Raw genomic sequence first — 26,066 nt, 5'->3', positions numbered from 1 at the left:
ACCTGCCCATCTCCACATCAATCTCAACACCTTAGTACCAAAGAAGATTCCACAAAAACAACGAAATCTGACAAGAGAACTAGAGAGTTCTGGAGAATTGCTACTGATGGATGAAAAGAAAATCCTACAAGAAGATTTTTCTAAGTTCAACATCCTCAGTCCTCCAGCCTCTACTAAAGGAGCGCTATTATTCCCTTTGAACAAGCCCTTCTTTTCCATTTCTCCGCATGACATGTCATGCAGCATGTTTGTATGTGCACGTGGGCAGGGAAGAGGGAGTGTGAAGAAGGTAAGTTAGAAAGAGAACTCGGGACTTTCCCACCCCAAAATAAACAGAACAAGAAATCAAGGAAGCAATGTAATTAGAAAAAAATGATGGCAATTTTCAACTAGCTGGTCAAAGAATATACAGTTTGAGGTGATATTATTTCATCAAATCTAAGAATACAAATGCATTCCAAAGGCTATGCAACACCATCGATGCCAACAAGTTCCTCGATCGTGCGAAAACAGCACCCATCACCACTCCTAGGAATATAAGCGGAAGCATCCTCTGCATATTGAAATGAGCCAAAGCAAAAGCCAATGAACTCACCAAAATTGAGCACCATACTGGCATGTACTTGGTCAAGGAAGGTAGAAGAAACCCACGGAAGACAATCTCTTCCCAAATTGGGGCACATATTGAAACCACCACAGCATAAAGGGCCATGGCCACGGGGTCCCGTGCAACTATCGATTGCTCAACAGTGGAGACTGTAACTGGTGTAGAGGGAAGAACAGGCAATAAATTAAGGTTGACTTGAGACAAACGGTTTACAAGCGGAAACATAAGACAGCCTAGACCAACATCAAAGTGCCATTTTCCTTTAAGGCTGAACCTAAACCAATCGGATGGAAGGGGACGGAATCTTGCAAGACAACGATGGAGGATGGCAATTCCAGCAAGACCTTCTACTACATCAGTCAAGAGGCTGTACAGTGCTTGGCCTCTGTATGTTAGGGTTTCCTTTCTGAACCCTCCCATGTGAGCCAGGAAAGGTATAATCCAAGATCCCACAAACCAAAATGATGCAATCCATAGAAGCATTACCTGCAGTACCAAATAGCAAATCCACCATTATAGTCTTGATTTAATTCTATAATATCATTAATTTCCAAGTTACAGAAGAACATTATCTTATGTACATTGATGCATAAGCTCTGATTGGACACACAGATTGGAGTTGTGCGCTCGAACCCCCTCACAGACAAACACGGGGAGAGGGAGGCAGTGAGGGAGGGAGGGAGCGAGAGAGAAAGAAAAAGAGGGGGGGGTGGTTGGCAGTATCTTAAATGTAACACAAGGCTCATGCACTTCTTAATTGTTCAAATATTGGGAGAAATAGAGTTCCATGACTTTTGGATCCAGCAGACTTCATCTCTTGTAAATGATCTACCCACCCCTCAGGTACCTTATTGATACCAAAAATAAAAACCAGAAAAAGAAAGAAAGAACGGAGAAATACATCCACTTCAGTTTGGGCTACCATGAACCACCACGATATCATTGAACCAAAAAAATACTAAGGTTGATCCAACAGAGACCATGCACCTATGCCCTTATTGAATATTTCTTTCTTTCATTTTCATAGTCTCTTCCATAGCAGAACATGCATCACAAATGCTCATGTGCACATTGAAAAACCAAAAGCTTGTAAACACAACATACAAAAGGACCAAAGGTGCTACGTTGGTGCTAAAATATACAGCCCCCTCATGAAAACACATTTATCAACTCAGCCTATCCAACATGAAATGCTGTCATATTCAATTTTTCCAAACGCTAATGGCTAAAATCCTTTTGCACAGTTTGCAGCTTTTCACTGGAGGAGAAAAAATGACAGATCATAAAATGTAACTCATAGGTTCAAACAAGGTAATTTGTAGACGACAATTAAGTTGAAGACTGCCAATTTGTTCAATAAATAACTGTACCACATCCAGAGAAATCATAATAGACATTTACAATATAAAAAACTATTGTAGACACTATTCATGAAAGTGTTGAAGTCCAAGACAGATTCTCTATATAAAATATCACATATAATATTAAACAATAACAAAGAAGATACGTATATATCGAATAAAATTAATAGTAGCTATAGTTGGGGAAAACCTGCAGAATTGTCTCCGCAGTCCATGGCACCGTCCAAGGTTTTGCTCTGAAAATTGCATCTCTCACCTGAAATATTTAGAACATCTGAATATCACACGCAAGACGTGATTTATAATCACTTTTGAACTACTCCAAAACCGGAGTTGCAAAAAATATTTGTCCAGATCCGCCTTCCCTCCTAAAGAGAAGCATTTTTGTCAAGATGCACAACTTAGCTCCAACACTTAAGCTATCATGCAAATATGACCACAATCATAGGCCACTCACAGCTTAGTAACATTGAAATGGTTTCAACATTAATAATATTTGCATTGATAACAACAAATTAATCATATCTGCAGGCAGCTCTTCACATGGGGATATCATAAACTATAGAAGGCAATAGTCGATACTCATGACTGCAAATCCCATACTCAAATGGGTGCACAGGAAAATAATCATAGCCATGTGTGTCACTCAGACCATTGAATTGGCAATGCACACCATCAAGAACAGCATTCACTGGCCCACGTAACATAGTCCTTGACATCAAAAACAATAATTGACCACCAGTATCATGCAGAAGCCCTTCCCATATCTGCATCAAGAAAAAGTATTACCTTAAGGATGCTTGAAAACCAATTCTTCTTCCCATTATTTGATTGGTCAATATCATGGTTCTCTAACTTTTCCAACCTCTTGTCTTCCACTGACTCAGAATCAGGATTTTCTGATGCAAATTCATCAGGTCGAAAACATGAAAATCTCCACCTCTACAAAACAAGAACCACTAATGAGGTCCAATTATGAAACAACAAATACACTCTACAGCTACTCTTGTTTTTCCAGTTTTTCTCATAAAGGCTAGAAAACTCTAAAACCCCAAAATTTGAAGTTATAGTAAACTACCTTCAGGGTTATGAAAAATCAGCCATATAGTAGCTTGAGCCTAATATGAAGTTAATCCTTTTTTTGGTTCAATGATGGAAATGGCAAAAAAAAAAAGTAGTACAACAGGACAATAATGCTTCACATCAGGCCATCTTCAATTAAACTAAAGACAGGAAAATAGTCGATTCCGACGATATCAAACAGAACATTGAGCTGATAACTTTCCATATTTCCATTGGTTATCATTATCAATTCTTCCTAAAACCAATTAAACAGTACAAAGCCATCCAATTCTCCACCGAAGCTCATGCAAGTTCCACAGCTATCCAGTCTAATACCACATAACTCTCGACCCGAGCTCGACTTATCATCATCAGTTCTTCCTACCACCCACCAAACAGCAAAAACCCATCTAATCCAGTACCCGCAGATAATGGAAGTAACACTCCGTAACTCTCAACCCGTGCCAGTGCCGTTCAAGATATATAACAGCTGACTGAACAAACAAGGTCCGATCTTCAGCCAGTCTACAAGTACTAAGCTCATCATAGCTCATCCGCAGCTACAAGAATCGCGGATTCAACAACAATAACCGCCCGCCACCAAGACCATCAGCTCAAATCAACTCCGTTTTTCTCGCAAATTCGAACTCGCGAAACGGGAATTACCGAACTTTGGAGAGCTTTACCTGCTTCGAAGGCTTGTGGAGCGAGGTAGCGAAGGGCGAGCGGCGAGCGACGGCGAGGGAAGTGGCCGCGGAGCGCCGCCTCAAAACCCTAAGCCGAGAGGCGGAGGGAGAGAGGAGGAGGGGAGGAGGAGGAGCGCGAGAGGCGGCGCAGGGGACGCAAGGGCGCGGCATCGAGGCAAGCACCGGCGGGTTCGAGGCGGAGCATGCATCAGATTGGAAGCGACGCTCCGATTCCGAGCATCGGATTCGGCCGGGCACGAGAGGGAGGGGGAGGGATGGATGGCGGCGAAGACCGGTTGGTCGACTGCTTGCTGCTGGTGGTTCGTTCGGGCACGGAGGTGCCGTGAAGGCGCGGGGGTCGTGGCCCGGTGACAGCTACGGCGTCGTCGTTGTTGATATCGAGTGGCAAGTTGCGAAAATGAGACAAGGCGAGGTTCTAATTTGGAGTTTGCAAAACCAGCCGCCTAAATTGAAAAGTGTCCAGACTGGATCGGCTAGTTTGTCCTGATTCTTAAAAATATTGGTCCGGCTCCCGCTTCCTAAATGTAAAATTGGTGTTTAGACAATACAGGCTCCGATTCTAAAGAAGAATTAAAGTGGATCGGACCAATCGAATATATATTTTTATTTTATTATTTTTAAAAAATTAATAAAATGTGAAGTAACTACTATTTCGATCTGATTTCGAGTTTGAGAAAAAAAAAAGTAATGAAAAAATAATAGAAAAAATAAATGATCATTCCATTGGATCAAGGACAAAGGTGCGATCCAATTTCTAATCCAATCCTCAATTTTGATTTTTGAAAACCAATTTTCCTGGTCCTACTTTAAAATCAGATTGGATCGAAAATTGATCACCCTCAATTTCAATGCAGCCTTTCTCTCGCTGGGGAAATGCAGGCCGTTTCATCACCACCACTGAAACGGCGTGTCGTAGGAGCATTTGCTGTTTCCTATAATTCCTTTTGCCAAGAAATAACTTAGCTAAAGCTAATTGATTGCCTTATTTTGTGTCAATCGGCTTTGGATTAATTGCCTTATTTTGTGTCCCCGTTTCCTTAGGACCCGTACATGTGGTCATAAGTACCGATCTTTTCTTTTCCCCGGAAGAATTGGTTAGCTCTTAATACAATGAATCCAATAAAGAGAAAAGAAAAAACTTGCATGGATGTGTGTAGTATACAAATATATTTCATTTTGGAGGATAACATCAATAATCCATAGATTTTGGTTCTATGCATAATATGATCCATGAATTTTTAATTAATTTAATGTGGTCCCCAAACAATTTCTTAATATTCAATGCAGTCCTTTTATTTGATCAAATAAGGGAGAAAGTCACTGTAAGTCCTTGACTTCCTAAACTATTGCGATACGTGCAATCCAATCCATAAACTATCTTCAATTGTGCAATCTAATTCCTCGACTTTTGTTCTATTCAATCTAATTCCTCAACTTTCCATAACAAAGTCAAATCAATTATTCAAACAAGCTCTCATAATTACACCCTTACCTGCCTTTTAGAATATCTTTATATTTCAACACATTTCCTGAGCCAACAAAGAAAATTCCATTTTGATTTCCTTTTGATCTCCTTTTGATCTTTTTTGTTCTTATAGAAATTACGATAGTTTTATTTGAGCATATTTAGCCAATACTCTCTATGATAGCAAAAGTAAAGCCTCGAGTCATAATGGATTGATAATCTTGTTATTTTTAGTCTGGGTTTCCGTAAAGATGTCTAGAAATGATATTACTTTGTCTATATATACTTGTACTTATATTAATCCAAATCTTGTTTCCAATTTTTTAGATAGATACAAATTTTAAGTTTTTGTATTTCGTGTTTTCTTGATTGAATATAGTTAAATTTGTATATTATCAAGCACTAAAGTCAATGATCCAAAATTAATAAAAATGAAATCACGTATGCCTCATTGCCGCCTCCGCTGGAAAGCAAGAGAAAATTAGCTCGAGTGAATGGTTTATCACCCAAGACATGGGCCCTAATTTTAGTGGATAATTCTAAGACTTTGCTGGCCCATTTCAGATGAGCTTTCTTGGTTCATCGCCCCGCTAACACAATCAAGTGATGGATGGATCACGAGAGCCCATCGAAAAAACCCCTTCTCCCTAGTTGGCTTGCCAAGCTTCTTCAACTCTTTTGAGATTTACTTTGTTTAGACTCTTGTCAAACTTGTTCTATCATTGGATCACTAGAGCCCATCCAAAAAGATCCCTCTCCCTAGTTAGCTTGCCAAGCTTCTTCAACTCCTTGGACTGCATTTGGTCGTCCGGATTTGTAAATGGGATAAGACTGGATAGGATATGATAAAAAAATCCATGAATTTCTTCATATCACATCAATTATTTGATGAACTATGGATTTAAAGTCGGATATCCTCATATCTTATCCAATCTATCATTTGGTGAATTACAGATTTAAAGTCGAATATCCTCAAATATTTGAACAACGTACTCAATTTGTTGCTGAAAGACCTTCCATCACAACATACAAAAGAACCATCCCTCAAAGAGAACTAAACTGTACAAACAATCCTTAAATTCCCAAATCTCAGTAATAGCACATGACAACTTAAAAGACTCGAAAGGGGAAGATAGATGAAAGCACCTCAAGAAGCCACATCTCATTCTCTGCATCGGCCATAACAATGTTTAGCCAATCCGAATTCTGCCCCTCCACCTCCAGAACAAACTTGAGCAGAGAACTACACAGTTTGCACTTGGGCGAGTAGAACTCAATCACAATGGCCTCTTTCCGACTGGCCAAAGCAGAGGCAAACGCCCTCTTTGCCTCCCCTTGCTCTTTAGTGCTCAAGCCTTTGTTTTGCGACTTCAAGACCTTGCCTTTACTGTCTCCAGCGACCAAGGGCGACGAATGAGAAGATGGGTCATGAGAAAGAGGGGGTTTTAAGGCGGAGACGAGGAGATTGGAAGCCAAAGAGCCCACGTTCTGCAAAGACTTGAACAACCATGGAGTTTCAAAGCTACAACCTTTGGGGTCAGTGGGGTTCCGGTGGATGTCCCATGGCCACTTCAAGCAAAACTGAGGCTGTTTGGGACCAAGACCCATGAAAGTTTCTTCTGCCCTCTCCAATGTCGTTTTGCTTCAACCTGAGCCGCGACTGCTCGGACTCGAATTTGGGTTCGGTCAACGGAGGGGATTCACGCCACCGCCGGTGGCGGCGCCATCCCTGCCGATGGCGGTGGTGATGAGTTGGTTGAAGAGAAGCGAAGATGAAGCAATTGATGGAAAATCGGAGATGGAAGGTGAAGCAGAAATGTGGTGGGGGGAATCGATCAGGAGGGTGACCGACAGGCGATCGCCAGCGGACAGGGGGGTCTTACCTTGGTGAAGGAAGAATGCTTTCGTAAAATTTCAATGAGAATCGAAGAGCTATTGAGGAGAAGGCTTCAACGTTGATACATTGGAAACAAAGTCATTTGTGGATGAACGACAGAGAAAAAACAAAAACATAGGGTTTTATGTTTGGGATAAAAGAAATCTTATCTGACCTTATCCCACCCCCCTCGGATTTTTTTATCCGGTCTATATCCCGTTCATATCCGACCTTATCCTATCCTAGATAGCTATCAAACACGGGATAAGATAAAACATATCTTATCTTGGTTTTTATCCGGTCGACCAAACGCAGCCTTGGGGATTTACTTTGTTTAGGCTCTTGTAAAGCAAGAGAAAATTAGCTCGAGTGAATGGCTTATCACCCAACACATGGGCCCTAATTTTAGGGGATAGTTCTAAGACTTTGCTGGCCCATTTCAGATGAGCTTCATTGGTTCATCGCCCCGCTAGCACAATCAAGTGATGTATTGGATCACGAGAGCCCATTGAAAAAATCCCTTCTCCCTAGTTGGCTTGCCAAGCTTCTTCAACTCTTTTGAGATTTACTTTGTTTAGACTCTTGTCAAACTTGTTCTATCGTTGGATCGCTAGAGCCCATCCAAAAAGATCCCTTCTCCCTAGTTAGCTTGCCAAGCTTCTTCAACTCCTTGGGGATTTACTTTGTTTAGGCTCCTATAAAACTTGTTCTACTGTTGGATCGCAGAACCCATTGAAAAAGATCCCTTCTCCCCAATTGGCTTGCCAAACTTCTTCAACCCCTTTGTTTAGACTCTTGTCAAACTTGTTCTATCGTTGGATCGCTAGAGCCCATCCAAAAAGATCTCTTCTCCCTAGTTAGCTTACCAAGCTTCTTCAACTCCTCGGGGATTTACTTTGTTTAGGCTCCTATAAAACTTGTTCTACTGTTGGATCGCAGAACCCATTGAAAAATATCACTTCTCCCCAATTGGCTTGCCAAACTTCTTCAACCCCTTTGAGATTTACTTTGTTTAGACTCTTGTCAAACTTGTTCTACCGTTGCCTATTGATGATTGAAATTGTTTTGTTTAGGAGGAGGAGGAGGAGTTTAGGCTCTTGTCAAACTTGTTCTACCATTATCCATTGATGATTGAAATTGGTCTGTTTAGAATAAGAAGAAGAAGAAGGAGAAGGAGAAGAAAAAAGAAGGAGAATGAGAAGGAGGGGAAAAAGAAGGGGCTCGTAGTCTTACAAAAATAAAACACACACATTTAACAAAACTTAATTAAGAAAATATATATCACAAAAACTTGAAATTTATATTTATGTAAAAGATGAGGAAGATTAATATAAGTATGAATATTTATAGATAAACTGATATCTTTTCTAGATATCCTCGTAAGCACACTTTGTCTTAAAATAGCAAAACTATCAAATCCAATGCGACTCCAAATGAAGTTCTACTTTTACAATTATGCAACTCATAAATTAAATTAGACTTGAAAATGGAGCTACCATAATAATTATAAAGACCAAAAAAGTCAAAATGGAATAAAGATATAGCATTATTTTTTTTGTTGATATAAAAAATGGATTGAAATGAAAAGATATTCTGAATTCGAGCAATAGTTTAATTATGGAAACTTGTGAATAATATAAAGATTGATTTGACTTTATTATGAAAATTTGAGGAACTAGATCAAACGGATTGAAAGTTTAGGAATTTCTTTTTGTTTGGTATGCCTTACTCCAACTCGCAATTTATTCTCGAATTTTTGCCTTATTCTTAAGGAATTAGATCGCACATTTTGCAGTAGTTATGATATTGAATTGCACATTTTACAATAGTTTAAAGACTGTGATGACTTTGTCCCTTATTTGATCCAATCAAATGACTAAATTAAAATTTACAAATGATTTAAGATCATATTAAATAAACTAAATATTCAAGAACAATATATGGGACAAATTTTTTTGAACTATCAATGTCATTTTCAGTTCGTTTTCCAAAAGTCACGTCAAGGATGGGACCATTAGCTCCCAAGAGTCCAAACCGTTAATGTCAAAGTTACATTTTCTAAATCAGCCAGAAAAGAGTGATTTATCTCTTCAAAAAATGACCTAAATTTCCAGAGGTCAATTTACAGGGTTTACTTTTTGATCTCTGTCTCCCCCACAATCGATCCCTATCTTGACTTTGCCTCAACTTCCATCATTAAGAGGGGAAACTTCTCTATTACAGACAGGGAAATCCCTGGCCCATGTATAATAGAAAGAAAATATAAAAATTAATTCCACATTTAAAGAAAGTGTTCATCTCTCTTTCTTGAGAAATTTAAGTACTTTGTCTTGTTTCAATTGTTCAATAGCAGGCTGGTAGAATTTTTTGGGCGTTCCAGATCATCTTGACCTTTTGCCCATCTTAACGAGTTTATTAACTATATTGGTATCCAGACATTACACTGACCCTTTCGTTGAATTTTTAGCAACACTAATTTACTCTATTGTCTTCCAATGATCTGACATTATTAGGATTTGTAGCATTCTGGATCACCCTCTTTCGGCATGAAAGATTCAAAATTTGGGTTAGGAAGAAGTCGCACGTAAGAGAATCGGTGTGCTTTAGAGGAGTTAACAAATCCTAATTCCTCTTGCCAAGCTCCTGCAAGCAAGTTTTATCTTTCCACAAGCGACCGCTTGATCTGCTTAATTTGTCAAAGTTTAGTTCAACCACCATCTAAAGCGGGTCCTGTTTTCCCTCCCTTTTGTCCTATCCCTCTTTGAAGTATCATTCCGTTTCACATTGTAATCAGCTTCCCCAGATATACGCGTGCATTTCTGCGATCACGAACATGAACTTGCCACTCCAGAGGGAAGAGCCACCTCGCTCGCTCCCAACACAGAGGCTTTACCTAGTGACGTAAGAACCTTCAACCTTCATGTGGAATATAAAGCTTTGCGCTTCTCCTTGTCGTTCGTGGGTTTTGGCACTGTGGGTAGTCCTTCTACATGGGTTCGGATGGTGCACGGCCGTGGCTGGTGAGGTAAGCTTGGGCTCGAGATTGGCGGCTAGCCAGGACCGAGCTTGGGTTTCTGATAATGGGACCTTTGCTTTTGGTTTTGCCACTGTGGATGGAAGACACGACCAGTTTCAGTTGGCAGTTTGGTTCGCGCAGCTTCCTGGTGACCGGACCCTAGTTTGGTCGGCTAACCGGTAAATCGAAAGCTGTCATCATTATGCCTCTCCCATTAGTAAATGTCACTTGGTTGTAGTGAAATGTTTCTGCAATATACCGCTTTGTTCATAAGTTCACAGGAATGCCAATGCTTAAAGAGTTGCCATTTTATGCAGACCTCTTGTCCTTCAAATATTTGTCCACTAGTTCTACAAGCTGTGAATATCAATTATGCATGCCATGTTTCTTGAGATGTAACCTGTACGTTTCATTCTACGACAGATGATTGTAGACAGTTTTTTCGGTGAACATGTCTTAAATTTTACCCAGCAGTAGCAAAGAGCAAAGGGTCTAGCCAAAGTCTTCTCATAAGTTCAGGTCGTATATTCTTACAGCGAATTCAACAAGACCAATGGTGGGTAGTTTTTGAAGGAACAGGTGCTTGAAGAATTTCCTTAATAACTTGATGTTTAGGAAAGTGAGCAGTAGGGACAGAGACGAAGAAAATCTTTTCTCGAAAGATACCAGAATGTGGAAAAGAGGTTAAATGATCAATCATTAAGACTTACTCAAGAGTCCTTAACTTTGAAAACCAAGACATGGACATAATGAGGAGCTACAGAGGCTTATAGAATTCTCTTGATCAATGAAAGCGGCTTGTCTAATTCGTGCTACATTTGTAATTTAACTGGTTGTAGAATTAGAGTTAGCATGTCAAATCTACTTTTGTACGTTCACTGCATTTCAGTTGTCTTGTAAGGTTCCCAGTCTGGTCTGTGACTTTGTTAATGGAAGAAAGCACAAAATTCTTTCTCCATCTCTAGTCTTTACAAGAGCTTCTGCAGGTTTATATAATGAATTTTAAGTCAGCCATTTTCATTCTCTCTGTTACAATCCTCTCCATATAGAAACTCCCCGGTGAGCCAAAACGCAATCCTCGAGCTCGACGCCACAGGGAACCTTGTCCTCTCCGACGGCACCACCACCGTATGGACTTCCAATACCTCCAACTCCGGTGTGCAATCAGCAACCATGTCTGAAGCTGGCAACTTCATCCTCCACAACGGCACTGACCACATGGTATGGCAGAGCTTTTCGCATCCGACCAACACACTCCTCCCTAACCAACCACTAACCGTCTCTCTCGAGCTCACCTCGGCGACTTCTCCCTTACATGGCGGTTACTACACTTTCAAAATGCTTCAACAACCGGCGTCGCTAAGCCTCATGCTCACATACCACTTGCCTGGAAGCTATGATCCCTCCCCTGAATTTTACTCTAACTACTCTTATTGGCACGGACCTGACATATCCAATGTGACAGGACAAGCGGTAGTGGTACTAGATGAGGCGGGAAGTTTTGGGATTGTGTATGGTGATTCAGCTGACGGAGCAGTCTATGTGTATCAAAACAATGGCGATGATGAAGGGTTGCCTTCCGCTGTTAACCGATCAACTCGGCCGTCTGTTCTTAGGAGATTGGTTCTTGAGACAAATGGAAATTTAAGGTTATACCAATGGGATAACAATGTGAACGGTTCTAGCCAATGGGTACCTGACTGGGCCGCCATTTCAGATCCTTGCACTATAGCTGGGATTTGTGGAAATGGGATTTGCAATTTGGACAGAAGCAAAACCAGTGCTACTTGTACATGCCTGCTAGGAAGTTCTAAAGTTGGCTCTGATGAACCGTGCTCAGAAAATTCTTCCCGGATTGGGAAATGCAATTCAGAAAATACAAATCAAACATCTGAGTTTAGAATATCAGTGGTTCAACAGACAAAATACTATTTCTCCGATCATTCTGTCATAGCAAACTACAGTGATGTAGCTACAATTTCAAAGTGCGGTGATGCTTGTTTATCAGATTGCGAATGTGTTGCTTCTGTTTATGGACTGGATGATGAAAACGAAAACCCTTACTGTTGGGTACTTAAGAGCTTGGATTTTGGTGGGTTTGAGGACCCCAGTTCGACCTTATTCGTGAAAGTCACATCTGACGGCTCAGCAAAAATTGACCGCAATGAAGTAGTGATTCTTCCGGTTGTGCTTGTCATGGTGGTTCTCATAGGTCTACTCTGTTCATTGTTGTACTACACTGTCAACAAGAGGAGGTTGCTTAGGAAGGCAATGGAAAGTTCCTTATTAACTTTGTCTGGTGCGCCAATGAATTTCACTTACCGGGACTTGCAAATTCGCACCAGCAACTTCTCACAGCTAATTGGAACAGGTAAGTGCTGATAGTGCTAAACTCTGTGTGCCATAGCCAAACAGAGCAAAGGAAGCATAGGGGAAACAGCTTTAGTCTGTGATCTGAGACTATTAATGTAGTGTATACTGTGTTATTTGCAGGGGGATTCGGAAGTGTGTATAAGGGAAGCCTTGCAGATGGAACTCTAATCGCAGTGAAGAAGCTTGACAAGGTTTTACCTCATGGTGAGGCAGAGTTCATAACTGAAGTGAACACTATCGGTTCAATGCATCATGTGAACTTGGTTCGTTTATGCGGATATTGCTCTGATGGGCCACACAGGTATAAAAACCATACCCATGAAGTACTTTGGGAGCATAAAAAGCTTGATTTGCATAACTTTGCATACCAGTCAGTGAGAAAAGCCATGTGCTCATTTGGCTTTGTATATTTAATTTAGTCATACTAGAGAATCCTGACTATAAACTGAACTTTTCATTTTTTTTCTTCTCGATTGCTTGATTGGTAATGGACAGGCTTCTCGTTTACGAGTTTATGAAAAATGGGTCCTTGGACAAGTGGATTTTCCCTTCGCTCAGCTCACGAGACAGATTGCTAGATTGGCAAACCCGCTTCCACATAGCCATCGGGATGGCACAAGGGATTGCATACTTTCATGAGCAGTGTAGGAACCGGATCATACACTGCGACATTAAGCCAGAAAACATTCTACTGGATGAGAATTTCTGTCCCAAAGTTTCGGATTTTGGGCTAGCTAAGTTGATGGGGAGGGAGCACTCACATGTCATGACCATGGTGAGAGGAACTAGAGGCTACTTGGCTCCAGAATGGGTTAGCAACCGGCCTATCACAGTAAAGGCCGATGTCTATAGTTATGGGATGCTTCTTTTGGAGATCATCGGAGGACGGAGAAACCTGGACATGTCTTTCGACACTCATGACTTCTTCTACCCTGGCTGGGCTTTTAAGGTATCCTCTCTCAAACGAGAGAATTAATACCGGTTAATAGTGTTCACGTTTCCTTTTATAGCAGATCTGGTGCATTCTTTCTTTTCATATGCTTTCACTATTATTAATCCTGATGACCTCTTCGCAGGAAATGACAAAGGGAACACCGATTAAAGTGGCGGATAGACGACTAAAAGGGTCTGTGCATGAGGAAGAGCTAATAAGAGCATTGAAAGTCGCATTCTGGTGCATTCAAGATGAAGTGTTCATGAGACCTACAATGGGGGAAGTGGTGAGGATGCTAGATGGCTCGATGGAGATCAGCGCGCCTCCAATGCCACAGACTGTTCTTGAATTAGTTGAAGAAGGGCTAGATCAAGTCTACAGGACAATGAAAAGAGAATATAATCAGTTCAGCTCTTCTACCATCACCACTCATCTATCGACTAATGCTACATGTAGTTACTCGACAATGTCGCCCAGATAATATAGACAGGACTAGAGGAATGAGTGGCCAATCAACACGTAGCTACTCGACAATGTCACCAGATATAATAGACAGGATTAGAGGAATGAGCGGCCAAACAAATGAAATAGATTCATCGCAACTTTTGCGAGTATAGCTGATTGTCAAAGGGCAGCATGGGATTGTCAGAATCAATCCGATTCTAATTCTCCAGAAGATCATTGATAACCCATAGCCAACCTGTAATGATCGAGTATGTTTCCTTTACTCCTGCCCACAAACCTTAATCAATTAAAATGCTAGAGATAAACACTTCAAAAAGATTTAATTTTGAGTGGATTACCTGCACTGGGCGATCAAGTATTTATTTGTGAATTCTTTCTGTTCCACCATTGGCTGGTTTGCTTTTGCAGCCTTATGCAATATCATTTGGAAGGAGTGGAATTATATTATCTTTAGGGGTAGGCCACCATCCCTCTTAACTATGAAGGTGCAATTGGAGAAGGTCGTACAAAGCATTAACAGGTCCCTCCCAACACCACGAATTATAGGTTGCTGCATTGCTGATCTATAAACTCTTTCATTTTGGCGGACTGATCACTCACCTACCAATCTTATCATGGGGTTCTTCACTCTGCACTTGTGTTGTTGTTGGGCTCTTTGTTCTTTTTGCTCCCTGTGTAGGCCGTTTGGTTTGCTTTTGCTGCTGTTTTGGCTTTCCTCTACTCATGTGCAGGTGGTCTTGTTTTACCTTGGCACCCTTCCACTCACTCTGACTGTTCTTGTCCTCGTGAGTGTAAGTTTTTGATACCAAGTTCTTGTTGTATAGCTTCTTGCTTCTCTTTGGCTTTAGTTAATATAATTTTTACCATTTACAAAAAAAAAAAAAAAAAAACCACTTCAAAAAGATGTACCGTGCATTTGTTAAGAACAAGTAAATTAATGTTTAGATCTCAAAATTGTTAGTGTTTCATGAATCATGTATAAGTAAAATTAACATAAAGAACGCAACGTAAACAAAGATATATTTTATACATGATTCTCCGGAAGCGTTATTCGTGCGTTTTAATCAAAAATCTGAATATAAAAAGGGAGTTAAACAAATTACCTTTCGAAGCGCGCTTTCTACGAATTGGTTCGGATATTCTATAGTTCAAGCTCCACAAACGTCGGACATCTAGTTCAAACACACCAACAACGAACGTCGAATGGAAGAGAGAACTTTCAGATATTCATCACTACGATTGTGCTAGCAATCTTATGGAAACGATCCGCCGTATCGTTGATGTATTATAGTCACGGCCCAAACGAAAGAACACTTCTTTCTCGCGTCTCTCAAAAACACAAGAATACACACTTTGCTATCTTTTCAACAACTAGCAGAATTTAATATGTTTTTGATGGTGAAAAGACCGATACGGAACAAGAAGAAAACCACCACCCTTTTTTGCCGCTTGAGCAGAATGGGGCTTTTCTTCTTCACGGATCAGCAACGGTTGCGTGCACAATCATGCACGAAGCAAACGTGCAAACGTGCATGATGGTTTGCTGACCATCATGCACGGTTGCTTCCTGCATGCGCACGATTATTCGTGCCAAACGGTCAGCAAGAATTGCTGACCATTTCAACTTTAATTAATTAATTAAAAGAATGAATAAATAAATAATCAATCTCCTTAAAATAAAAAGAACATAATCTTTATATGTATAATTGGAACACATTAACATATATATTCACTTTGGACATGCGTGTGCATCATATGCAAGTAGGCTCGTGACTTTAATACAAATTAAATTAAATCTCATTTAATTTAATTTCAAATCGACTCAATTTGATTATAGTAATTGCAAACACATTTGCAACAATATTTATTTCTTGTTCCACGTTATCTTAATTGTTTATGATGTGTAACATCCCTAGGTTCATCACTAAGCTGGTAGTAAGACTTATACTAACACATTAGTGCTTCCAAAAGAATTAATTGTCTCGATTAATCTTTGGGTCCTACAAGTCATGATTGACATCTAGCAATATGTCATGGCTACCTAGATAGTGTGAATATTTTAATAACATAATGTCATGATTGATATCTAGCAATATGTCATGGCTACCCAGATAGTGTGAATATTTTAAGAACATAATGAACCTATCAGTTTTGGTTACAATGTAATTCAATCCCTCTGTCTTACTATGTCCCGATCAAACAAAGACCATGGAATATTTGTCAAATTATTAATTCGATCATATGCACAAATCTAATTGACATGCATTTTATTCGAGACATAAACAATTTTATTTTCGGTTACAACTCAGTCGAGGATTTCAATGCAATGTCATAATTAGATCGCATATAACATCATTATTATACATTGCATGTAACAAGGAGACAGATTTCATATTACGTACACGTGCAACTTCGTATATGAACGAAGTATGACCATCGGGTAGAAAGACGGATCAACGACCCAGCATTATGTGCACCTGTGAACCATAGTTGTTCAACACACAAGTTAACATTGTGCCTCAGGTCTAAGGATTATTTACACAAGACCAAAGCATGAACAATTAGACATTGACCACGCTAAAAGTTTCAATGTCGCTAACCGTTCCATATGCGTCACGTTCAGTGAACTTGTTTAATACAAACACCTGTGTTCTAACTCATGCATCATAATGCCCAATGACATATGACTCATCATTCCCTTAAGTATCTAATACTTAATGGCGAAGTTAAGAACACACCGGTCTCAATTGGATTATTAATATCCACTCAATAATTCATTATCCGGGAATGATTTAAAGATTCAGTCTAACTATGAATCCGTCACATATATTCTTGACGTTTCAATAATATGTCTAGTTGCAACTAATCTTATGGAATCATTTATAAATATAAAATAATTGGACAAATGAATGAATACGTCATTGCCATTAATTAAATAATAATGATGAAAGTACAACTGAAATCACTAATATGTAACTATTACATAATAACTTTAGGGCATACATCCAACAATCCTCATACAGCTATTTCTCTATGGCGAAGTCATCAAATTTTAAACGTCGCCGCTGATGGAGGCACTGCAACCAGAGAAATCGTCGTGATACATAGACCATAAGATGATACTACCGTATTTCTTTGGACTCTCGAGATTTGGAAGAATTTTCAAGGTAAATTCGGCTGCAGGGATAAAGCCACTGCCAGCGGCTTGAGGCGCGGCCCGTAAACTGAGGAAAATCTTGCTAGCCAGAATAGTCGAAGTCAGCTGTTTCCAGGCTTCTTCAAGGTTGGCCACATCACTGGGAATGTACTCGCACGGCGGATTGTTATAGAACTGAACTAAACCAAGTCCAAAAAGTACTGTCTTCAGGGCATTCCGGATCCATGCATCGGGGAAAGGACATTGCGGAGCGGCTGTCAGGTACACCTTCCTATTACCGAGTCTGCTATACCCGGAAAGGTACGTCACGAGTTCATCCCAGTGCTGGCTCATGCCTCCTTCAACGACGAAGTCGATGCTATCCAGAACCGCATCTCCAAGCGGCTGCAAAAATGACTTTTCTCGCAAGAAGTTGTTCTAGAGATCAGGCACAACCATCCGAGCATCCTCGGACGAGGCCAGCATATAGCTACCGGCGCTTCCGATGATGAAAAGCATGACCTTGATGCCCTTGGCTTGGCACGACTTCGTTCCGGGACTCAGCTGAGTGCAAACATTGACGGACGGGTCACGATGAACGGCAAGGTTGATGACAGGATTCGGCCTTTTCCAAATACAGCAAGAAAATCTATGATAACAAGTGCATATTTACCGGACGCACAAGATCCGGCCAGAGAGCCTTCATTCCCGTTTCGGTCCCATTAATTTGCGATTCCTCCGGCATTAGTTCCCCTAGCAAAAATCAGCATCTCTAAGCTAATTGCCTTGCATTTATGTTAATTTGCTTTGCTCGCACTTACTAAGAGAACGGAACCTGGAATTGTAAAGCTATGAACATATACTTGATATACGAGTAAAATCTTCTAGATCTTATCTTAAATGTTCACTAAACGAGCATTGATATTGATTGTTATTACGAGAGTTTGCTCTACCAAAGAAAATTTCTAATACACGATACATCCCCGTTTCCTTGTAACTCAGTACACATGGTAAAAAGAAAGCGTTAGAACCGTCAATAGGATGAATTATTGGAGAGATTAGAGTGATTAATGAACACTCGCATTGATGTGTTTGTGTACATATATAATGTATATTCCATTTTCAATGTAGAAAATCTTTGGCAAAGTGATGTCACGGCGTGGACCTTCCGCTGCCACGAGTCCAAACCATTAATGCCATAGTCATTTAATATGAATCGGCCAAAGATGAGTGACTTGTCTCTACACGAAAAAGACCTGGATTGTCAAAGTTCAGTCATTGGGGTTTACTTGCTTGATCTCCTTCTCCCCCACAACCGATCCCAACCATGACTTTGCCTGTACTTCCTTAAATAATAAGAAAAGGGTATAAAAACAGGTCCGTGGAGACTAATCAGATAATGTTTTAAAAGATTTTATTTATAGTTCCAAACCACACCGTGCTCTTTTCATTCTAAAAAATAAATATGCGAAGGAGTGAAATTAAGATAAATACATATGGCTTTTCCATTTTCAAGTACAAGAAGGGAAAAATCATAGAGATTTAGTACTTATGTGCTTTGAATACTTTCCAATTTGCATGTGTATGTATATGAATATAATAATGGGCATACCTTTTGAATGTACATATTTCATTTTTGTATATAATCTATGCTCCCTATTGAGTTTCGAGAGAGGGAAAAAAAAAACATCTACAACACATCCGGTACATTTATCAATCTCTTAGAAAAGAGTAAAACTAACGGGCCAATTAATATTAGTCGCCTCAATTTTGTCAATGAGCTACGTTCTCTGAAAAAAGGTATTAATTTGATAAATATATTGAGGTAAAATGATGTGCGATGTGTTACTCAAGAACCTGTATATATTTCAGATCTTCTGTTCTCATAAAAAAAATGAAAAAAAAAATTATTTTTTCAAATTAAAATGATATATTCTCACCCAAGAATTACAATTTTAGTGGTTGGTGATATTTGTTTACTTAAAAGAGTTATAACGTAATGTATTTTGAAGCAATTTTTAAAATCCCAACTCGTTAGAAATCTCATTAATTCTCTAACTGCAAAGACTCTATTCTAATATATGTAAAATTAAAATATTTATAAGCCCATGCTACATGACCAGTGTGGACATAAAACTACGCGGAGCATTTTCATGGAGACCACAGTAGGAAATACGTGAATTTCATGGGCCATTCTTGCTCTCTCTCGTCGCCAGCGGTCCGTGAAGACCGTAGAGATTCAAACACGTACCCCGGTAGTTCTATGCATGTCCCCCATCCTATCCAGAAGCCGACCACTTGATCTGCCTATTTTTTCAAAGTTTAGCTCACCCACCACCCTGTACGTGTCCCGATTTCCCTCTTTTGGCCCTTCCCTCGTTGAACTCTCATTCCATTTCCCATACTGACCAGCTTGCCAGATACCTTTGCGTGTATATATGAGCCCACGAACGTGAACTCACCACTTATAGAGCGAAGAGGTTTCCAAGTGAAACGAGAACTTCTACCTTCATGTTTAATATGAAGCTTTGTGCCTCTTCTTATTGTTCATGGGTTTTGGCATTGTGGGTCGTGCTTCTGCATTGGTTCGGATGGTGCACGGCCATGGGTGGTGAGATAGGATTGGGGTCGCGATTGGTGGCTAGTGAGGACCGAGCTTGGGTTTCGGATAATGGGACTTTCGCTTTTGGTTTTGCTGCCATGAATGGACGAGAGGACCGGTTTCAGGTGGCGGTTTGGTTCTTTCAGCTTCCCGGTGATCGGACCGTAGTTTGGTCGGCCAACCAGTAAGTCGAAAGTCATCATCATTACGCCTTTCGCATTAGTGCAATGAAATGTTTTCATAATATATTGCTTCTGTTCATTAATTCACAGGAATGCCAATGCTAAAGAGTTGCCATTTCTGGCATACTTATTGTCCTTTAACCAGTCGTCCACTAGGTCTACGAGACGTGAATGTCGATTATGCATGCATGTTTCTTAAGATGTAACCCATCCCGTTTATTCTAAGACAGATGATTGTAGACAAAGCTTTTCGTTGAATATGTTGTTACATCTTACCTAGCAATGGCAAAGATAAAAAGTCTAGCCATTCTTCAAATTAGGTCATGTCGAATATTCTTAGGGGTGCACAATGAGACCCGCCCAAACCGGAACTACCTAGATCGAGGACCGGACAAGCCAGTTTCAGGCGGTTCCCACAAACGACTGTTCAGTTTTTGGCTCCTATTGTTTGAACAAGTAGCCTAGACCAACAATATAAATATTTATTTATTTATTTCTTAATAAATACTAATTTTCTCAATTTCCCTCTATTTGTCTTCCTCGAGTAGAAACTAGAGGATCATGGCCTGTCTTCATCCATCCACACATTTTGCTGTGGAAAGACAATTTCTTTCTTCTTTCAGAAATGTTGATTGAGTGAAATTTTTAGTAAATTGAACAATTCCATCAGATTGAACCGGACCAAATCGGACCAATCTGATACCTAGTTCCAAGACTGGCCATCCCAATTCTCGGTCCTAAAAATTGGGAACCAGTCCTCCTGATCCGGTTCTCGGTTCCACCTTGGAATCAAACTGGATCAGGAATAGATCACCCCTAGATATTCTTACAGTGACTTCAACAAGACCAGTGGTGGATAGGTCTCAAATATAGGTGCTTGAAGAATTTCCTTGATCACTTAAGGTTTAGAAGTAGAGAAGGACAGAAGAAAAGTACTCTTTTCGAAAGATATCAGAAGGTGGAAAAGTGTTCAGTGAAAGCAGGGAATCGGTGAATTATAGGATTAATCATTAAGACTTACTCAGAGTCCTTAACATTTCAAATTCACACATCAACATAATAATAGAGTTACGTAGATTCACAGAATTCTCTTGATCAATGAAAACGACTTGTCTAATTCATGTCTCATTTGTTATTTAACTGGTTGTAGAATCAGAGTTAGTATATCAAATCTACTTTTTGTACATTCACTGCATTTCACTTGTGTTGGAAAGTTCTCAGTTTCTGGTCTCTGACTTTGTTAATGGAAGAAAGCGAGGATTTCTTTCTCCATCTCTAGTCTTTACAAGAGCTTCTGCAGGTGTATATAATGAACTAAAGCCAACCAATTTCATTCTCTCTGTTACAATCATCTCCATATAGAAAATCCCCAGTCAGCAAAAACGCGATCCTCGAGCTCGACACCACAGGGAACCTTGTCCTGCATGAAGGTGACGCTGCCGTATGGATTTCCAACACGTCCAACTCCGGTGTGCAATCAGCAACTATGTCCGAAACTGGCAACTTCATCCTGTACAATGCCACCGACCACATAGTGTGGCAGAGCTTTTCACATCCAACCGACACACTCCTCCCTAACCAACCATTAACCGCCTCTCTTGAGCTCACCTCAGCAACTTCGCCTTCACATGGTAGTTACTACACTCTCAAAATGCTTCAACAGCCAACATCGCTGAGCCTTGCCCTCACATACAACTTGCCTGGAAGCTATGATTCCTCGCCTGAATTGTACTCTAATTACTCTTATTGGGCCGGACCGGACATCTCCAATGTGACTGGCCAAGTGATAGCGGTACTAGATGAGGCGGGAAGTTTCGGGATTGTGTATGGTGATTCAGCAAATGGAGCGGTGTATGTGTACAAAAATGACGACGATGATGAAGGGTTGTCTTCAGCTGTGAACCGATCAACTCGGCCTCCGGTTCTTCGGAGATTGATTCTCGAGACAAATGGAAATTTAAGGTTATACCGATGGGATAACGATGTCAACGGTTCTAGCCAATGGGTACCTGACTGGGCCGCCGTTTCAAATCCTTGTGATATAACTGGAATTTGTGGAAATGGGATATGCAATTTAAATAGGAGCAAAACTAATGCTACTTGTGCATGCCTGCCAGGAACTTCTAAGGTCGGCACTGATGAATTGTGCTCAGAAAATTCTTCCCTGACCGGGAAATGCGGTTCAGAAAATAGAAATCAAACATCTGAGTTTAGAATCTCAGTGATTCAACAGACAAATTACTATTTCTCTGATTATTCTATCGTAGCAAACTACAGTGACATAGCTACGGTTTCAAAGTGCGGTGATGCTTGTTTATCAGAATGTAAATGTGTTGCTTCCGTTTATGGACTTGATGAGGAAAAGCCTTACTGTTGGCTACTTAGGAGCTTGGATTTTGGTGGGTTTGAGGACCCCAGTTCGACCTTATTCGTGAAAGTCAATTCTAACAGTTCGGCAACACCTGAAGGTAATGCAAGAGAATCGGGGGATTCATCAGGAATTGGCCACCAGAAAGTAGTGATTCTCCCAGTTGTACTTGTCATGGTGGTTCTCATAGGTCTACTCTGTACATTGTTGTATTACAATGTCCACAGGAGGAGGTTGCTTAGGAAAGCAATGGAAAGTTCGTTACTAACCTTGTCCGGTGCACCAATGAACTTCACTTACCGTGACTTGCAAATTCGCACCAGCAACTTCTCGCAGCTGATTGGAACAGGTAACTGCTAAAAGTGTCAAAGCTTTTTTTAATCCTAGGAAAACAGAGCCAAGGAACCACAGAGTAAACCAGCTTTACTCTGTTTGAGATAGGAGATTATTGATGTAGTAAATACCATGTTATTTGCAGGGGGGTTCGGAAGAGTGTACAAGGGAAGCCTTGCAGATGGAACTCTAGTCGCAGTAAAGAAGCTTGACAGGGTTTTGCCTCATGGCGAAAAGGAGTTCATAACCGAAGTGAACACCATCGGTTCAATGCATCACATGAACTTGGTCCGTTTATGCGGCTATTGCTCTGAGGAGTCACACAGGTATAAAAAACCATCCCCATTAAGTATTTTGAGGGCATGAAAAGCTTGATGTGCATAACGCATACCGGTTAGCGAAAAGAACTTGTGTGCTCATCTGACTTTGTATGTTTAATTCTTCATTTGGGAGAATCCTGACTAATGAACGTTACTATTCATTTTCATTCTTCTGGATTCTTTGATTGGTAATGGACAGGCTTCTTGTTTATGAGTTCATGAAAAACGGGTCCTTGGACAAGTGGATTTTCCCTTCGTTCAGCTTGCGAGACAGATTGCTAGATTGGCAAACCCGCTTCCAAATAGCCATCGGGATGGCACAGGGATTGCCTACTTTCACGAGCAGTGTAGGAACCGGATCATACACTGCGACATTAAGCCAGAAAATATTCTCCTAGATGAGAATTTCTGTCCCAAAGTTTCAGATTTCGGGCTAGCTAAGTTGATGGGGAGAGAGCATTCACATGTCATGACCATGGTTAGAGGAACTAGAGGCTACTTAGCTCCGGAATGGGTTAGTAACCGGCCTATCACTGTAAAGGCTGATGTCTATAGTTATGGGATGCTTCTTTTGGAGATCGTCGGAGGACGGAGAAACCTCGACATGTCTTTGGACGCAGAAGACTTCTTCTACCCTGGCTGGGCTTTTAAGGTACCCTCTCGAACGAGAGAATTTATACTGTGTAATAGTGTTCTCATTCCCTTTTGTAGCAGATCGATGCATTCTTTCTTTTCATATGCTTCGTTATAAATCCTGTCAACCTCCTCTTAGGAAATGACGAAAGGAACACCAATTAAAGTGGCGGATAGACGACTGGAAGGGGCCGTGCAAGAGGAAGAGCTAATAAGAGCACTGAGAGTCGCATTCTGGTGTATTCAAGATGAAGTGTTCATGAGACCTACAATGGGGGAAGTGGTGCGGATGCTAGAAGGCTCGATGGATATCAACGCGCCTCCAATGCCGCAGACTGTTCTTGAATTAATTGAAGAAGGACTAGATCAGGTCCACAAGGCAATGAAAAGAGAATATAATCGCTCGAGCTCTTTTACTATCACCAGTCATCCATCGTCTAATGCTACTTGTAGTTACTCGACGATGTCACCTAGATAATATAGACAGGATTAAAGGAAAGACTGTTCAATTGAATGAAAATGATACTTTGCAGTTTTCGCAACTATGAATGAATGTCAAAGCAGCAGGATGGAACTGTCGGAATCTATCTGATTCTAATCCTCCAGAAGATCATTGATAAGCCGTATGTAACCTCAAATGATCAAATGTGTCCTTTTTGCCTATCCACAAACTTCAATCAATCGGAATGCTTAAGATAAAGAATTTAAAAGGATATACCAATTACCTTATATCTGTTAAGAAAACGTTGGTACATTGATGTGTAGGCTTCAAAACCTCATATAGATATGACTATGGGATCGCCATTCGAGTTTTAAACGTGGCCTTTAATAGAGGCACTATAATCAGAGAGATCACCGTGGTACTTTGGCCACAACATGATGCCGCTGTATTCTTTTGAACCCTTGAGATTTGGAAGTACTTTTGAGGTAAGATTGGCAGCGGGGATAAAACTGCCGCCAGCAGCTTGAGGTGCGGCCGGTAATCCCGGGAAAATCTTGCTAGCTAGAATGGTTGAAGTCCACTGTTTCCAGGCTTCTTCAAGGTTGGCCACATCACTGGGAATGTACTCGCACAGCAATTGTTATAGATCTGAACCCAAACATAGTCGAACAGTCCTGTCTTAAGGGCATTGCCGGGCTGCAGCCAAGTACAGCTTCTTATTACTGCATCTGCTATACACGGAAAGGTACTTCGCATGCTCGTCCCAGTGCTGGCTCGTGCCTCCTTCGATGTTGAAATCGATGCCATCCAGAACCGCATCTCCAAGCGGCCACGAAGAGGACTTCCCTCACAGGAAGTTGTTCCAGAGACAAGTTGTGACCCTCCTAGGATCATCAGACGAGGCTAGCGTGTAGCTACCAGCACTTCCTCCATTGGAAAGCATGACTTTAATGCCCTCGGCTCAGCAATACATTATATCAGGACTCAGCTTAGTGCAACCATTGACAGACGGGTTGCAATGACTGGTGAGGTTGATCACGTGAGTTTGGCCTTTTCCAAATACAGCAAGAAAAGGTATGTTAACAAATTCATATTTACTGGTCGCACAAGTATCGGGCAGAGTGCCTTCATTCTCATTTTGGCCCCAATATATTGTGACTCCACTGGCATCAGTTCCCATAGCTAAAATCAGCATATCTAAGCACAGAAATGCCAGAGAAACCGAAAACTTAGAAGCCATCTATTGAAGACAGAATGTAGATTGGTGTTTCTATCTAGAAGGAGAAGATGTTGGAGGTTATACGCTCATAAGTTTGAAGGGCACTTTCTTTTATAGATGTTAGAAAGACCTCTCATTGGAATTAACAAAAATGCCCTCTTGCTCTTTAGCTTGGAAGGCATGGTATTGAAAGCTTGCAAGTCTCGCAGTTGCAATTCTTGCGTCCTTTCTCTCTGTTCTCTCTGGTGATAAAATCCAGTTTGATGACAGACAATGTCTAGTTAGCCGAGACGGAGAAAAGCCAACCACGAAGTGCCACTGCCTCGATTAGCCATTCCTAATGAAACTTACATTCTTTGTCCTTTATCCATATGGTTTATGAACTAGTGTAACAAGAACTTGTCATCAAACTCCTATGGTTGCTCTCCTGATCCGTTCAGTGATTTAACTAGTTTGTCTGGCATCATATCCATATATTGATTAGATTTTGTTAGTAACAATCTTTATTGAGGAAATTCACAATAATTTCCTGATAATGGAATCAATGCAGGTTCTTAACACAAGGCCTGCACAAGGTATCGTTTTGATTACAATGACAATACAACCCCGTTCTGTGGCCTCTATCGACTAATAATAATACATCAGGACAGAAAACTATTCAGAGCAGCAAATCTAAGATTAATCTCATTTAACAGACTTCCATATAATGTTCTCTTGTTCGGTTGTAAGAATTCAAAATTGCATTTGGCCCCCATCTGGATCATGTACATACTATTTAATAAGAATGATGAAGAAACCGTGAACATGCAGAAGCCTAGGAGCGACTGGTATGTGACAATTTTCATATTTGGAAAAGCTAGAACGATTACATTTGTCAAGCCTGGACTTGGTCATAGTCAAGTCTTGCTGATTCCCACCCGACCAAATTCAATTCGACTCTAAGTTCTCTACAAAAATGTGATTAA

At 40.5% G+C, this 26,066-nt stretch overlaps 4 protein-coding genes and 2 pseudogenes across 5 annotated transcripts; 2 read left to right on the top strand and 4 right to left on the bottom strand.

The window, feature by feature from the left end:
• Positions 1-357: 357 nt before the first annotated feature.
• On the bottom strand, positions 358-4,174 carry LOC104447982. Its single transcript, XM_010061742.3, has 4 exons — positions 3,717-4,174; positions 2,758-2,910; positions 2,159-2,224; positions 358-1,093 (listed from the first exon to the last, which is right to left on the bottom strand). The coding sequence occupies exons 1-4, from the start codon at positions 3,885-3,887 to the stop codon at positions 425-427; spliced, it is 1,059 nt and encodes a 352-aa protein (XP_010060044.1). The 5' UTR covers positions 3,888-4,174; the 3' UTR covers positions 358-424.
• Positions 4,175-6,185: 2,011 nt separating this feature from the next.
• On the bottom strand, positions 6,186-6,940 carry LOC104447972. Its single transcript, XM_010061730.3, has one exon. It carries the CDS (start codon positions 6,808-6,810, stop codon positions 6,313-6,315), a length of 498 nt encoding a protein of 165 aa, XP_010060032.2. The 5' UTR covers positions 6,811-6,940; the 3' UTR covers positions 6,186-6,312.
• Positions 6,941-9,552: 2,612 nt separating this feature from the next.
• LOC104447958 (G-type lectin S-receptor-like serine/threonine-protein kinase At5g24080) lies at positions 9,553-14,675 on the top strand. Of its 2 annotated transcripts, XR_726152.3 has the most exons (6): positions 9,553-10,273; positions 11,144-12,465; positions 12,588-12,768; positions 12,963-13,416; positions 13,544-14,114; positions 14,275-14,675. XR_726152.3 is itself a non-coding variant. In XM_010061717.3 (5 exons), the coding sequence occupies exons 1-5, from the start codon at positions 9,999-10,001 to the stop codon at positions 13,880-13,882; spliced, it is 2,571 nt and encodes an 856-aa protein (XP_010060019.2). In that variant the 5' UTR covers positions 9,553-9,998; the 3' UTR covers positions 13,883-14,675. The 2 variants fall into 2 exon arrangements, 1 of the variants encoding a protein (XP_010060019.2); XM_010061717.3 differs by having other exon boundaries at positions 13,544-14,675.
• A 2,243-nt stretch (positions 14,676-16,918) lies between these two features.
• LOC104415257 lies at positions 16,919-19,280 on the bottom strand (annotated as a pseudogene).
• A 205-nt stretch (positions 19,281-19,485) lies between these two features.
• LOC104447951 (G-type lectin S-receptor-like serine/threonine-protein kinase At5g24080) lies at positions 19,486-23,982 on the top strand. Its single transcript, XM_010061706.3, is given in 6 exon segments — positions 19,486-19,788; positions 21,149-22,503; positions 22,633-22,813; positions 23,007-23,131; positions 23,134-23,459; positions 23,580-23,982. Coding segments are annotated over 6 exon segments (2,601 nt in total). The 5' UTR covers positions 19,486-19,513; the 3' UTR covers positions 23,919-23,982.
• A 109-nt stretch (positions 23,983-24,091) lies between these two features.
• Positions 24,092-25,122, bottom strand: LOC104447941 (annotated as a pseudogene).
• Between the last annotated feature and the right edge of the window lie 944 nt (positions 25,123-26,066).

Source organism: Eucalyptus grandis, chromosome 1, assembly GCF_016545825.1.
Source record: "Eucalyptus grandis isolate ANBG69807.140 chromosome 1, ASM1654582v1, whole genome shotgun sequence".
Lineage (NCBI taxonomy): Eukaryota > Viridiplantae > Streptophyta > Magnoliopsida > Myrtales > Myrtaceae > Eucalyptus > Eucalyptus grandis.
The sequence above is the reverse complement of the archived record's forward strand: the minus strand, read 5'-3'. Positions and strand labels throughout refer to the sequence as shown.